Source organism: Vulpes vulpes, chromosome 15 (genome assembly GCF_048418805.1).
Source record: "Vulpes vulpes isolate BD-2025 chromosome 15, VulVul3, whole genome shotgun sequence".
Taxonomy (NCBI): domain Eukaryota; kingdom Metazoa; phylum Chordata; class Mammalia; order Carnivora; family Canidae; genus Vulpes; species Vulpes vulpes.
In genome coordinates this window covers 118,558,273-118,573,915 of record NC_132794.1, presented here as the reverse complement: position 1 = coordinate 118,573,915, position 15,643 = coordinate 118,558,273, and the positions used below count along the sequence as shown (strand labels likewise).

Here is a 15,643-nt window from a genome sequence, read left to right as displayed (position 1 = left end):
CTGGAATCCCTAGCCCTCCTTCCTCAGTCTCCTCGATCTCACAGTTCTCTCTTAAACACCTATTTGTGAGATACTTGAAGATCCTTTAGGTCCCTCCCAAACAATCAAATGTTTGCTGATTCATCAGTGAAGTTCTAGACCTGGGCATTTCTTGGTGTGAACTTTTAAGTTACTAATTCAATCTCTTTAGTTGTTACAGATTCATTCACGTGTCTTTTCTTAAGTCAGTTTTGGTATTTTAGGTATTTTATGAACTTATCCATGTCATCTAAATTATCTAATTGAGGGGTGTCAATTGTTCATATAATTCCTTTAAAACTGTTGAATTTCTGTAAGGTCTGTAGTAGTGTCTCATCTTTCATTTTAGCAAGTTGAGTCTTCTCTCTATGTTTTGGTCAATTTACCTATTGTTTGTCAGTTTTGTTGATCTTTTCAAAGAACCTGCTTTTGGATTCTTTGATTTTTTCTCTTTTGTTTTTCTATTCTCTGTTTTGTTTCCTTTTGTTCTAAACTTTATTTCCATCCTCTACTTGCTTTTGATCAGATATCTTTTCTTTTTTCAAGTGTCTTAAGGTGGAAGATTCCATTATTAATTCAAAATCTCTTTTCTTTGGTCATATAGACTTTCATTGGAATAAACTAGCACCCAAGTACTGTTGTAGTTGCCTCCCATGAATCTTGATAGGTTGGATCCTAATTTTCAGTTATTTCAGTATGCCTTCTAATTTCCTTTTTGATTTCTTTGACAAATAGTAATTTTGAGGTTTGTTAATTTCCAAAATATTTGTGAGTTTCCCTTTCTACTTTGTTTTTAATTATGAAGACCACTTAATTGTGATTGGAGAATATGCTTTGTATTATTTCGATGATTTTATATACATTCTGGTTTGTTTTGTGGCTTAGTGTATAGTTTTTCTTGAGGAATGTTTATGGGCAGTTGAGAAGAATGTTTATTCTGCTTTTAATGAATGGATTGTTCTGGACATGTTTGTTAAATCTAGTTTGTTTATAATGTTGTTTGACTCTATGTTTTGGTTATTCTTTTGCCTAGTTATTCTATTCATTATTAATGAGGTATGGAAGTCTCCAACAATTGTCACTGAATTTTCTATTTCTCCCTTTATTTCTGTCCGTTTTTCTTACATGTATTTTGGTATTCTGTCATTAGGTGCCTATATGTTTATAATTGCTACGTCTTCCTCATGGCCGGACAATTTTTCATTATAAAATGACCCTCTTCATCTCTTAATTTTTTTTGTTGTTTTAAAGTCTATTCTGTCTAAGATTAGTATGACCACTTTAGTATGACATTCTTGTGGATTTTTGTTCAAATTATATTTACTTTCCTAACCTTTTTAATACATTTTATCTTTGAATCTGAAATATGACTCCTGTATCCAACATAGACATACATATTGTTACTTATCAAGTCTGACAATCTCTACTTTATGATTGGATTCTTTAATCCATTCATACTTAATGTTCTTATTGATATATTTGGGTTTTTACTTGCAATTTTACTTTTTTCTATGCTTCTCATATCTTTTTTCTTTTCTTTTTTTAAAGATTTTATTTATTTACTCATGATAGAGAGAGAGAGAGAGGCAGAGACACAGGCAGAGGGAGAAGCAGGCTCCATGCCAGAGCCTGATGCGGGACTTGATCCCGGGACTCCAGGATCACGCCCTGGGCCAAAGGCAGGCACTGAAACACTGAGCCACCCAGGGATCCCCTCTCATATATTTTTTCATTCCTCTATCCCTCCTGCTTTCTTTTTACAGCTTTCTTTTTAAATTTTTTAAATTTTTATTTATTTATGATAGTCACACACAGAGAGAGAGAGGCAGAGACACAGGCAGAGGGAGAAGCAGGCTCCATGCACTGGGAGCCCGACGTGGGACTTGATCCCGGGTCTCCAGGATCGCGCCCTGGGCCAAAGGCAGGCGCCAAACTGCTGCGCCACCCAGGGATCCCCCCTCCTGCTTTCTTTTACAAAAAAAAAATAATAATGTTTTTATATGTAGCATTTACATAACTTCATTGATTTTTTCACTATCTATGTTTTATAGCTTTTTCCTTAGTGATCTTTGGTTTACTGTATACACCTTAACTTATCAGGATCAGATTTAGATTCATACCAACTTAGTTGTAGTTATATATAAAAGCATTATTTCTATATATCTCTATATCCATCTCACCCTTTTTTTTGAGGTACTATTGTAATACATATTACATCTATAAATACTACAAACTAAACAAAGTTTTGTTATAATTCTTACATGATATAACTTTATATTTTTAAAGACATTAAGAAAAGAGCAAGGATTTACTTACAGATTTATGTATTAAGCTTATTTATTACTTATGGTTCTCTTCATTTATTCTTATAGACTCAATTTTCCATCTGGAGGCATTTTCTTATCACAATACATCTTCTCTCCCACTGACCTCCATTATACTGCTATAGGCAAATATATTTTCACGCATTACAGGCCCAAAAATACATTATATACATACTGTTTTATACAGTGCTTTTAAATCAGTTAAACGAAGAAAATAGAAAAAAATGTTCATTTATACTTTCTTTTATAGTTTTCCAATTACCTTTCCTAGTGCCTGTCCCCACATTTGGGGGACATATATTCAAAGTACTCTCTGGGGTCATTTACTTTCATCTTGAATAATTTCTCTTTATATTCCTTGTAAAGCAGGTCTGCTAGCAACAAATTTTCTCAGTTTTGTTTATATTGAGCATGTCTTTCTATCATCTTCATTTTTGAAAAATAGTTTTGATAGATATAGGATTCTTGGTTGATAGTTTTTTCCTTTGAGCAATTTGAATGTTATATCAATTCCTTCTGACCTCTATTGTTTCTGCTGAGTTCATTGTTAATCTTTTTGGAGTTTCCTTACATTGTAAAAAGTTTCTTTTTAAGTATAAAGGGTTTCATTTTTCTATTTTTCTTCTCCTGAGATTTCTTCCTTGGCATTAAGATTCAGCATTTTTATAGTGATGTGTCTGTGGATTTCTTCGTGTTTATCTTAATTGTAGTTCAGTGAGTTCCTAGCCAGTTAATATGTCTTCACTGACTATATATCATTGGAACTAATTCCTCAGACTTTATTTTTTTATTTTTTTAATAATAAATTTATTTTTTATTGGTGTTCAATTTGCCAACATACAGAATAACACCCAGTGCTCATCCCGTCATTGTCCCCCTCAGTGCCTGCCACCCAGTCACCCCCGCTCCCCGTCCTCCTCCCCTTCCACCACCCCTAGTTTGTTTCCCAGAGTTAGGAGTCTTTCATGTTCTGTCTCCCTTTCTGCTATTTCCTACCCATTTCTTCTCCCTTCCCCTCTATTCCATTTCACTATTATTTATATTCCCCAAATGAATGAGACCATATAATGTTTGTCCTTCTCCGATTGACTTATTTCACTCAGCATAATACCCTCCAGTTCCATCCATGTTGAAGCAAATGGTGGGTATTTGTCATTTCTAATGGCTGAGTAATATTCCATTGTATACATAAACCACATCTTCTTTATCCATCCATCTTTCGATGGACACCGAGATTCCTTCCACAGTTTGGCTATTGTGGACATTGCTGCTATAAACATCAGGGTGCAGGTGTCCCGGCATTTCACTGCATCTGTATCTTTGGGGTAAATCCCCAGCAATTGCACTGGGTCATAGGGCAGGTCTACTTTTAACTCTTTGAGGAATCTCCACACAGTTTTCCAGAGTGGCTGCACCATTTCACATTCCCACCAACAGTGTAAGAGGGTTCCCTTTTCTCCGCATCCTCTCCAACATTTGTGGTTTCCTGCCTTGTTAATTTTCCCCATTCTCACTGGTGTGAGGTGGTATCTCATTGTGGTTTTGATTTGTATTTCCCTGATGGCAAGTGATGCGGAGCATTTTCTCATGTGCTTGTTGGCCCATAGATCAATGGAACAGAATAGAGAATCCAGAAGTGGACTCTCAACTTTATGGTCAACTAATATTCGATAAAGGAGGAAAGACTATCCACTGGAAGAAAGACAGTCTCTTCAACAAATGGTGCTGGGAAAATTGAACATCCACATGCAGAAGAATGAAACTAGACCACTCTCTTTCACTCGAGAGTTTATATAAAGATAAACTCAAAATGGATGAAAGATCTAAATGTGAGACAAGATTCCGTCAAAATTCTAGAGGAGAACACAGGCAACACCCTTTTTGAACTCGGCCACAACAACTTCTTGCAAGATACATCTACGATGGCAAAAGAAACAAAAGCAAAAATGAACTATTGGGACTTCATCAAGATAAGAAGCTTTTGCACAGCAGAGGGTACAGTCAAAAAAACTAAAAGACAACCTACAAAATGGGAGAAGATATTTGCAAATGACGTATCAGATAAAGGGCTAGTTTACAAGATCTATAAAGAACTTATTAAACTCAACAGCAAAGAAACAAACAATCCAATCATGAAATGGGCAAAAGACATGAACAGAAATCTCACAGAGGAAGATATAGACATTCCTCAGACTTTAAATGGTTGTTTTGTTTTGTTTTACAACTTTTACAGTTTGGATAGGGAGCAGGTCAGTGGAGTTCCTCACACTATTGTGCTGAAAGCCCCTCCAGGAATCATATAACTTTCAAACCTGGACGCTCAGTGACTTGTGAACTTTGCAATTTCCACACAGTAATGACACACAGGTTAACAAACAAGATTAAGCTCAATCAATTGTCATTGTTATATGAATGAGTCATAGTATATTTATGTGCTTTAAAGTTTTGCAGGTGCTTGTTGGGAGCCGCGTGCCAGGAAGGGGTTAATGGATTGAGCAAAAAGGCTCTCTGTTGACTCTTCCAACCGCAGCCACCTGTCTCACCCTTGTTGTTGAAGGCTTGTGGCTCAAGGATGCATACTATAGCTATCTATTCAAGGGCGCATACTGTTGCTGTCTACTGTGAAAGGACATGTCTGGAGAACTAAGCTTAAAATATCCTGCTTGTTAAACAACCCTGCTTTATAAAAGAGTGGATAATACAAATAAAGTTGGCATTGTGGCTGAATCCGGCCATATGTCCCTCCTGCTCCCACTCTGTTTATGTCTCTTTCTTTTCCTCATTCCCTTACCCTCAGCCCTGGACGGTTGTCGCCCCCAACACGCGCGACAGGTGCTATCGTGCTCTGGGTTACTATAATTTTAAAAACTTTAAATTCTGTAATAGTCATCCACATGTTTATTAAGTGGGTAAAATTATAGCAAATGCTGAAAACTACACCTGACAATAACTTGAAGAACTGTTTATATTATAAAAGTTCAACAAGCAATTGGGGGAAAAAGCCACCATGATACACTATACAATTTAGTAGATAATACAGAAAAAAATATAAAGAAACATTAAACAAATTTTTGTTCTAGTATTTGTAAATATATGCATTCTGGGACATATGAGTTTTTAGAGATATTATAAGAAATAGTGAAAGGGATTATAGGGGAAAGGAGAGAAAATGAGTGGGAAATATCAGTGAGGAAGACAGAACATGAGAGACTCCTCTAACTCTAGGAAACGAACAAGGGGTAGTGGAAAGGGAAGCGGGTAAGGGGAGGGGTGACTAGGTTACAGGCACTGAAGGGGGCACTTGACAGGATGAGCACTGGGTGTTATACTATATGTTGGCAAATCGAACTTCAATTAAAAAATATAAAGTAAAAAATAAAATTTACAAGAGCCATAGAGGACATAATAAATGCCAATTACAGTCTTGGGGCCCCTAGAATCAGCAGGAACTGTGGTTTTTAACACCAACCATCCTATTACGTTTTATTTTAGTTTGCTGCCAGCCACTGCCTTGAAAAGTCAAGCAAAAGGAGCCTCAGTATGGGGTATGGAAGTGTCTATACAGCACCAAGCATGATCCATTGGCGCCCTTGGCTACATCCCTCAGCCTGGTTGTAGAGGGGGAGATCATCCCTCTCACACAGACAGAGCCTCAGCCCAAGTCTCCACGTTGTCTCCACATGATTCAGCCTCGCGGTTTTTTCCAAAGCTAAGGGAGCTCCTTCACCCACTGCATGAGGAGTTCAAGGAGTCTCGCTTCTCATGCCTCAGTGGGTCAGCTGAGATACATGGACTAGCTTTTTACAAAATGCCCCACAGGATGAATGTCAGCTTGTTCACAGGGGTCACCAGCTCAGCAACACACACTTTACTGGCTTCTCCTCCCCTGTCGTGTTTTCTGCACTTCTTCATTGTTGCTTTTTGCCATCACTTCCCAAATCAACCTCGAACACAAACTCCTATCTCAGCTCTTTTCGAGGGGGAGGGAGGAATACAAAACAAAGGAAGCAAGAAACCCAAGCAAGACAACAAGTCCTACTCAAGTCAAGACGAAAGTGGCAACTCTAGCCAAAGCACCGACCCTCTCTCCTCCCCGGAGTGAGGTGCCCAAACAGCAACCCCAACACAATCACCCAGCGGGATCAATATCATCACCAGGACGGTGTGTTTGTCCGAAGATCCGACGGCTCCGCGGAAACCAGCGCTCGCGGTCGGGAACAGCCGCGCCACAAGTCCGGGGTGTGAAGTGCGAGGAGCTCTGGTTTCCTGCGGCTGCTGGAAGAAATCCCCACTGTCGGGATGGCGGAGGCAACACAGGTGTATCCCTTCAGCCTTCTGGGGTCCCAGTCCGAGGCCAGAGTCCCCGCGCCGACGTCAGGGTCCTTGGCCCCTGGCCACCCGCGGCATTTCCGCGTTAGTGGGGCCCCCGAAAGTAAGCGGGCGGACAGGCCCCAGCGCGAGCCGTCCTCGCCCTCCCAGGGTCTGGGCTCAGACCCAGGCGACCTCGCAAGCTCCGCGGGGCGTGCCCCCGTGCCCTTCGCCAGCATCTGGGACAAGGCAGCTCCGCGCACGGAAACAGGAGCAACCTCTGCGAGCCGAGAAAGAGGGACAGTAAGGGGCTACACGGCTGCAGGCTGCAGCACGGGGCAGAGCGGGGGGAGGACGGGGCACCGCCTTCCGAACCTTAAACTCAAAGGGATCCAGAGAGAGAACGGAGCTCCTGCAGGAGCCAGCGGAGGCGGCGAGTCCCGGCGGGGGGGGGGAGGGGCCGGCCGAGTCCCGGCGGGGAGGGGCGGGGCAGGGCGGGGAGGGGCCGGAGGGCAGGGGAGGGACGGAGACGGCCGAGTAAAGGTGGGGAGGGGCGGGGAGGGGCGGGGCGGGGGAGGGGCCGGGAGGGGCGGAGACTGCAGAGTCCCAGCGGGGAGGGGAGGGGCGGGGCGGGAAAGGGAGGGGCGGGAGGGGCGGGGCGGGGGAGAGGCCAGGAGGGGCCAGGAGGGGCGGAGACGGCCGAGTCCAGGCGGGGAGGGGAGGGGAGGGGAGGGGCGGGAGGCCCGCCGCGGGGGGTGGGGGGGTTAGAGTGGCAGCAGGAGCTGTGAGAGACGCGGGGGAGGCAGAGACAGGCAGGGAGCCAGGGAGGCCCGAGCAGCGTTAGCGATGACAGCCCGGAGCGTCTGGGGTCTTCGGGAGGGGTGGGGGGTAGAGCGAGCGGAGTTTGGGGGCTGCTGGTGGAAGGGGGACGGGAGGGAGGCGCTGCGGAAGCTGGAGCCGCGCTCGCACCTCTGCTCCGACCCAGTGACGAGGCTCCAGGCCCGTGACCTGGGGTCACTCCTTCAGGGGCGGTTCCTCTGCTTCCAAGCCGGGTGTTGGGCTCACGAGGCGTCGGTCTCGGTGGCTTCCCTCGGGCGGCTGAACCGTTTCCAGCTTGTGACTCAAAGTGAGAGACGTGTGACTCCTCCGTGAACACCCAGGGGGACGGTAGGGGCATCCCCTGGCCGACTCTCCATCCCCTGCTTGTGTCGCGGAGTGGGGGGGGGGGTCAGTGGTAACATCAAAGATCACATGATCACCGATCACCAAGGAAATATAATAATGAGGAAGTTTGAAATACTATGAGAATGACCAAAATGTGACACAGAGACACAAAGTGAACAATTGCTATTGGAAAAATGGGGCCAAAGGCTGGCTCTGTGGGGCCTTGCCACGGAGCAAGTGCACAGGTGTAGCATCTGCGAGTGTGACTGCGTGGAGCTGGCTACACCGTGTGCCTACAAGTGCCCTGCTCGGCTGCTTGCCCACCCTCTGCAAGTGTGGCGGAGAGGCTGGCTCCCGCCGGGGACCCGGGAACAGGCACGGCCACCACACTCTTCAGCCCTTGAACCACAAGCGGGCGTGTTCTCCATTATTCCGGATGCCCAGGGAAGGGCCGCCCAGCCTGTTTCCACGTGGGCACTGGGCAGGGTCCCGGGGCTCCTAGGCTGGACGTCACCCCCCGGCTCCCGAGCCTGCTCTGGGGAGACACGCGGCGGCCACGCTGGACCCAGGCTGCCCTCGGTGTGCCCGCCGCCCTGGCAGCGCCCTGGGAACCTCCCTTCCCTGCGCGGCCCTGCACGAGGGCCCAGATGGGCAGGCAGGTGCCCGTGGCCGAGGACAGCAGAGGCTCGGGGAAGCGAGACCTGCCACGACACAGGAGACCGCAGATGGGCAGGCAGGTGCTCCCAGCCGAGGACAGCAGAGGCTCAGGGAAGCAAGACCCCAGGCGGCCTGTGTCCCCACCTCCGCAGGGCAGGGCACAGCTGTCCTGGAGGGCACGTCCACAGGGGAGCAGGGGTGCCAGGCTTCTCCATGAGGCCTTGAGGTCTCCGGCCTGAGCTTTGGGCAGATGCTCGCCAGCTGTTCACTAGGTGTTTGCCCTCGTTTCTCAGATTAGGGTTGGACATTCCCAGCAGCTTCCCTGGGGCGTGACAAGAAGGCACGGCGGCCGAGCCCTGGGGTTCTCCGTGCTGCTCTGTCCTCAGTGAGCTTGGCTCCCGAGAGTGTGGGAATCACGGGCGGGGACCGGGTGTGCGGCAGTCAGGCAGCGTGGGCGATGGGACGTGGCCTCAAAGAGCATCTCGAGAACAAGCCTGGGACGCAACCCAAACTCTTAGGGTGAACCCTGGATCCTTGAAGCCAGACCTCAGTCTTGTCCTCAGCCCTATACTCTCACCCTCCTCTCTGACCCCTACTTTAGCCCCTGCCCCTGAGCTCAAAATCCCGTCCTTACCTGTCATCTGCCTCTGCCTTGGCTCTGTGTATGAACCCGGCATCACAGAGCTGATGAAGACAAGCCACAGTGGTGCTGGGGACATCCAGGACGGTACGCAGAAACCGTAAGTTCTCAGATTCCCTCTGAAGGCTGAATACACTCATGTTTACAAAATTTAGGTTTCATTTTTTTTGGCCTTCCAAGTTACTAGTGTCACTGCATATACTTCATTTTTTTAATGACAACAACTTTTGACATCTCTCTTATTGCAACATGGTGTTACTAACTGCAGTCACCATTCTGTACATTATGTCCCACCAGGTATTTATTTTATGTCTGGTTTGTACCTTTGACCCACTTGGACCGTTTCTTCATCAATATGCTTTTACTTTATTTTTTGAAGATTTTATTTATTTTGAGAGAGAGAGAGAGTGTGTGTACATGAGTGGGGGGAGGGCAGAGGGGGTGGGAGAAGCAGACTCCCCGCTGAGTGCAGAGCCTGACATGGGGCTCGCTCCCACGACCCTGAGATCATGACCTGAGCTGAAACCAAGAGTCAGGTGCTTAACCGACTGAGCCACCCAGGCACCCCCCCATATGCTTTTAAAGTCATAAAACAATATTTTTTTTTAAAAAAAACACCATATTCTAGTAAATTAAGTTGAACATTATCAGACTTTATTATAGGATGAAGACATTAAGTATGGGGATGTGAAAAGGATCCAGTATTCTTAGAAAGAGCATACCAGGTACTAACCACAGGTCTCTCCTCCACCGAGTCAACTGATGCGGATTTAAGGGTTTTCATTGCTGATGTCATGATGTTTATTTCCAGCAATTTCCCCGATTCTGTTTTTATACTTCCCATCACTCTGCTCTTCCATCTTCTCACGCATGTTTTCCACCTTCCACTAGATCTTTGAACACACTAATCATGAAGATTTTAAGGTCCTCGTCTGGGAGATCCAAAATCTCTGTCATCTGTGAACTGACCCTATTGATCTCTTCATTTCTTGATTGTGGTAGTTTTTTTCCTTGCTATTTTGTGTGTATAATTTTTAAAATTCAATGCTGAACACCATGTGGGTGCAGGAAAAACTGAGGTAAATCATAATTATCCTGGAAACCGGCATGACTGTTACTCTGTCAGGCCATTGATGTGGAAAGTTGAAACAATCCAGACAAGAGATGAGCTAAATTTGGGATTTGTTGTTATCATTACTTCTTTTATGCCAAGACTTCACATTTCTCCAAGGGAGTCATCTCACTGCCTTGGGCACGGGGCAGAGGCTGGGGTGCCGGGTCGCCTTTCTCAGCCCAGGTGTCCACACTCAGCTTTCAGCCACTTCTCCGTTGTTCTTGCCTCTGTAGAGCAGCAGATGACTGCTGACGGGTTCGGGGCTCACGGTGAGGGGCAGGGGACCCTCTGTGTCCTGCTGACCCTCAGCCCTGTGCAGGGTCTCGCACCTGGGCAGGATGCTCCTGTCCCTCCCTCCTCTGCTGCCCAGCCTGCGGGGGGGTGGGGGTGGGGGTGGGGGTGGGGGGAGATGTCTGCCTCACATCCCCCTCAGCCTCGGGGCTTGGTTGCAATAGAGCTTCCTACCTGCCCTCTGGGGTTCAGGATTTTGCTTCCTGTTTGTCCCCAGCAGCCCTGGTCCTTGCCTGCCCTTCCCCAACAGCTTAAGGCTGTCTTGTCATGAGGAACAAAGGACAGGCCTCAGGCCTGTCCACATCGCGGAGAGCGCTGTCCCCCGGCTTCTGCTGACCCCATCTGTCCTGCGAGCTTCTGGCGAGGCAATGAAGGCCCCTTCTCTTTCCTGTCCGAGCCCCCCAGCTCTTCCTGCCCAGACTTGGGCTCCGGCAATTCATTAACATTGGGGCAGACTCTCCCCGACCCTTGCAGAGTTCTGCCCCGCCTGGGATTTCAGGTTAGGCCACTTTGACCGGTGCTTTGTCCAGCTCTTTCTTGTCAGGAGGGCAACACTCTTGAGCTTGCTACAGCTTGGTGGAAGTGGAACTCATATTTTCCTAACAGCTCTCGTTCAGTGAGGGGCACTCATGCCAGCAAATATCTTCCATGTTATAAAGAGGCCTGTGGATGACGGTCACACCCAGTTAAAACCTGTCATACATAGGACTGAAGTCGTTGGCGCCAGCACTTACTTAGTATCCAGCGGGCATCTACTCTATGTGAGTTCTGATCGCGTTGAGGAAATAGATCTTGCAGGGATTTTAACCAGAGATGCTGGTGGCCACCGGTAGGCCGAGACTGTTCTGCTTTCCTCTGGTTTGTCTTTTATTTCAATCTGGGTATGAAGCAGAGCTTGAAAGACTGACGGATGCTCAAGAATCCATTACACATCGGGTCAATGTTCAGCTCCCTTTGATCAACAGCAGGCTTTAAGGTAAAATTCTGCAGAGTGGTGGTCAGGAATAAAAATACCTCCATTCGAGCAAGACCTTCTCCAAGACATGCCCGTTTTCCTGGAAGCAAAAATCATTTCATTAATTGACTTTTGTGAAGACTGACAAAGGAAAATGGAAATTTTATCGTCCAGAGTTCTTTTTGTTCTTTGCCCTCCAAAGATGGCTGGAACCTGGTCACCTGTCAGGATGGCAGGACGGGAAGCCGCCCAGTGATCATCTCCAGGTACCAGAGGGAAGTGACAGAAATACCATTTTCAGAAAAGTTCATGTTGAGCTGGAGGGTGGCCTCTTTCATCATCTAGAGATTATTTTCACATGTGCACAAGAATAATTCGATTTTTACATTGTTTTTATTCTAGATGGCCATGTATTTCAGGGGCAAGTGAAAATCATTTCACAATCATTTCCACAATCATTTTATTACAAACTACATTTTAAAATATACTGAATTGATTTATCTGTGATTCCATTTTAATGAATTAAATTGATAGATGGCCGGAAATGTGGAGTTTTATTTACCAATAGAGAAAGGCACGAAGAAGTCACTCTTCTGAAAGCTGCCATTTTCATCCAGAAAATGGTTCGGATCAAACCTTTGTGGGTTCGTAAACTCTTTACTGTCGTACAAAACAGAGGAGAGCAATGGGAACACAGTTGTGCCCTAAAACCAAGAAAATCTGATAGTTAACTGAGGCACTTCTTTCCAGAGAGCCCAGTGTCAATTGATGGAAGGTGGGATGACAAGTGATGCAGGTGACTCTGCTCCATCATGACACTGGATCTGCGGCTTTCCCTGCATCTGCAGGAGGAATAGTTCAGGGACACATGACACACTGGGGGAGTCAGGTGGCAGTTGATGCTGAAGTGTCCAAGCAAATGGGTAGGACTCTCTGATCCAGGGCGTGAATATGAAATAGACCCTCGGGGTTCCCGCCTTTGCCACCACGTAAACACAGACTCTAAGACACACATCCTTGGATCTGCCTTCACCCTCACAGGAGCTGGTTCCCAGAGCCAGCGCAAAGCTTGAAAAAATGATAACAGAAAAAACTACTGAGAGAGGGAAATTTTGTGAGCCTGTCTACAGCAGCGCTAAATCCAATAAATTTTATGTCTGATACTTTTTAATGAAAAGCAGAATTGTTTATTAAGGGGTTACAAACGGGAGCAAAACAGTGAGGACAGAACAGAAAGAGAAGACCATTGTGGTTCATAAAGAAAATCATCGCAGCTGAGTAGATGATACTTATATTTTGCTGAGGGAAGATGTGAACATATGATGGTGCGGATTGTGTATGTAAACATGCAGTTGTAAAACACGACACTTTAGGAGGAGCCTGTGCTTGAGGAAACATGAAGTGATGAGGACGGTGTGAATTTGATGGCTATGCAAGTGAGGATGAGGTGTAGGCCTGTTTTTTGAAAAAAAATGTAAGTCACAAAATATGCTTTCTTTTTAAGTATTGTCTATTTCTACCTTCTCTTTATTCTTTATTTTCTAAATCTCATCATCATGTTGCAATTTGCCTTTCCTGTCTCCCTGTCTCAGACTCTGTCTCTCCTATCATATTTCTCTTTATTTCCCTGCAGTGGATCCTTGATAATCTTCCCCAGATCCATCAGCACTTTATTTCTCACTTCAGCTGTGCATAATCGATCCATTATGCTGTTTAGTCCAACTATTATCCTTTAAAATTTAAAACAACTGCTTATGTATTTAAATAACAGCTTTATTGGGATATAAGTTACATATCATAAAATTTAATCCTTTAAAGCATACAGTGCAGTGGTTTTAGCATATCCACAGTTGTGTAACCATTGCCTACTTTTAAACATTTTATTCACACCAAAGAAACCCCCATACTGCATTAGTAGGCATTCCCCATTCCCTTTGACTCCCAAACCTGATAAACACTAGTCTAATATCTGGCTCAAAGGATTTCCTAATCTGGACATTTCATATAAATGGGATCATACAAAACACATCCTTTGATCTTGTTTTTCTCACTTAGCATATTATTTTTAAGGTTTACATGTGTTGTAAAATGAATTGGTACATCATTTCTTTTTATGACTGAATAATACTCCATTGTACAGATAGACTTCTTTTTAATCTATTTGTGAGTTTTGGACATTCGAGTTGTTGCCATTTTTTTGGCTGCCATAAAGATTGCTGCTGGAGACACTTGTGCACAGGATGTGCGTGCGTGCGCACATGTGTGTGTGTGTGTATATATTCACTGTTTGGTTTGTGAATTCTGCACCCTAATAGCAGTGAAACTTTTGTGTCTAAACCTAGGGATGGCATAGGACTGGGCTTTGTCCTTACCCAGAATCCTTGGCAGTGATGATTCTCCATTGTGCTTGTTGGCTTGTGAGAGGAATTTTCTGCGTCTCATAGAGCGCATGGTCTTCATGCTGGGGTCAGGTCTAGCCGCTGCCCCACATGGACCAGTACACCATTCTTGCCCATGGGGCTCAAGTCTCTGGCCCCTAGCTGCTAGGATCTCTCAAAGCCTCTATCCATGTGAGTCACCCACGTTTTTACCAATACTTGGTAATAAAAATTTTTAAGTTACCTAGAGTATTATAGACTATAATTACAGTTTTAATTTGCACTTGCTAGTTTGCTTGAATATCTTTCCATACACATATTGACTTTCTAGGTGTTCTGGTCTGTGATTCTCTTAGTTTTATCTTTTGTTCATTTGTTCTTTGTTCTGTGTTTTATTTCCTTATGATTTGGGGAGTTCTTTACATAATTTAGAAGTTATTTATTTATCAGTTATATGCACTACAGGTATTTGTTCATGATCTTTAGCTTAGCTCTGGCCTTGTGTTGTGTTTGTTCTACAGAACATTATCCCTTTTAATGGAATCACATTTGGCCATGCTTTTCTTCAAGATCATGCCATTTCCATTGAGTTTGAGAAGAATTTTCCTGCCCCAATATCATAAAAATATTCTCCTGTTGTTATAAATGAATTAATTTACTTCTTTTTTTTAGATTTTTAAAAATTTATTTATTCATGATAGACACAGAGAGAGAGGGAGAGAGAGGGAGAGACACAGGCAGAGGGAGAAGCAGGCTCCATGTGGGGAGCCTGACATGGAACTCGATCCCAGGAGTCCAGGATCAGGCCCTGGGCCAAAGGCAGGCGCCAAACCACTGAGCCACCCAGGGATCCCCAATTAATTTACTTCTTGCATGAAAGTGCTCAATATTTCCAGAAATACCTTTTCTGTGGTTTGAGGTAGGGACTTCATAGGGATTTTTTTCTATCATCATTTACTGAACAGTCTTTTCTGTCTCTAATTTACAATATCCCCTCATCACACACACCTGTCTAGGTCTCTTTCTAGGCTCCCTACTCTGTTCCCTGGGGGGAATCACCACTATTTGAAACAATCACAATATCCACTGACATTGATTTAATATTATCACTCACCTTTTAAAAATGTATATGACTTTTCTTGGCATGTTTCCATTCTATATGAATCTAGGATCTTCTTGTTGTGTTCCATAGAAAACATAGTTCAAAGTTTTATATGACTTTATAGATTAATATGGGGAAAATGTCACCTTGGTGTTATTTTTTCTCTACTAACATATTAAGAATAACTCTATTTATTTAGGTCTTCTTTATGCCCTTCAATAGCTTGTTAATTCTCTCCACAAATGTCTTGCAGAGATCTTGTTAGATTAATTCCTATGACTTCATTTCCTATAATTTCGAGTCCATTTTAAGTGGATGTTCTTTAAATAAATATAAAATAATTTGTGTTTTACTATTGCTGATGTATGTAACCCGTATTTTCTATCATATGAGTTTAAGATCATAAATTTTTATCACTAAAATATTATATTTGTTCCTAAATAAAAAAGAGAGTTGTGCAGCATACATTTTCTTTCCAATTCTCTTCTTGCTGCCCATGTAATTATCCCTTTATATCTTACTATTGTTTAAATCCAAATATATTCCAATTTCCATGAGAATTTCTGTTCTTAACTGATTATTTGATCTATTTCCTCACACTCTTTTGTTCTTTATCAGTCTCTCTAGAGGTTTGCTATTTTACAATTTTTTCTCCCAAATCTAGATTTTATTTTTTGTCTATCATTAGTTTC

General features: G+C 44.2%; 1 protein-coding gene across 1 annotated transcript in view; it reads right to left on the bottom strand.

Annotated features, from left to right (window-relative positions):
- Nucleotides 1-9,743: 9,743 nt before the first annotated feature.
- Nucleotides 9,744-15,643, bottom strand: part of LOC112928780 (cytochrome P450 2C23-like) — a 33,487-nt gene continuing 27,587 nt past the window's right edge. Inside the window, exons 10-11 of the mRNA XM_026010636.2 lie at nucleotides 12,034-12,175; nucleotides 9,744-11,571 (exon numbers count right to left, since the gene is read on the bottom strand). Coding sequence (XP_025866421.1) covers nucleotides 11,384-11,571; nucleotides 12,034-12,175 — 330 coding nt within the window. The 3' untranslated portion in view covers nucleotides 9,744-11,383. The remainder of the gene's footprint in view (nucleotides 11,572-12,033; nucleotides 12,176-15,643) is intronic.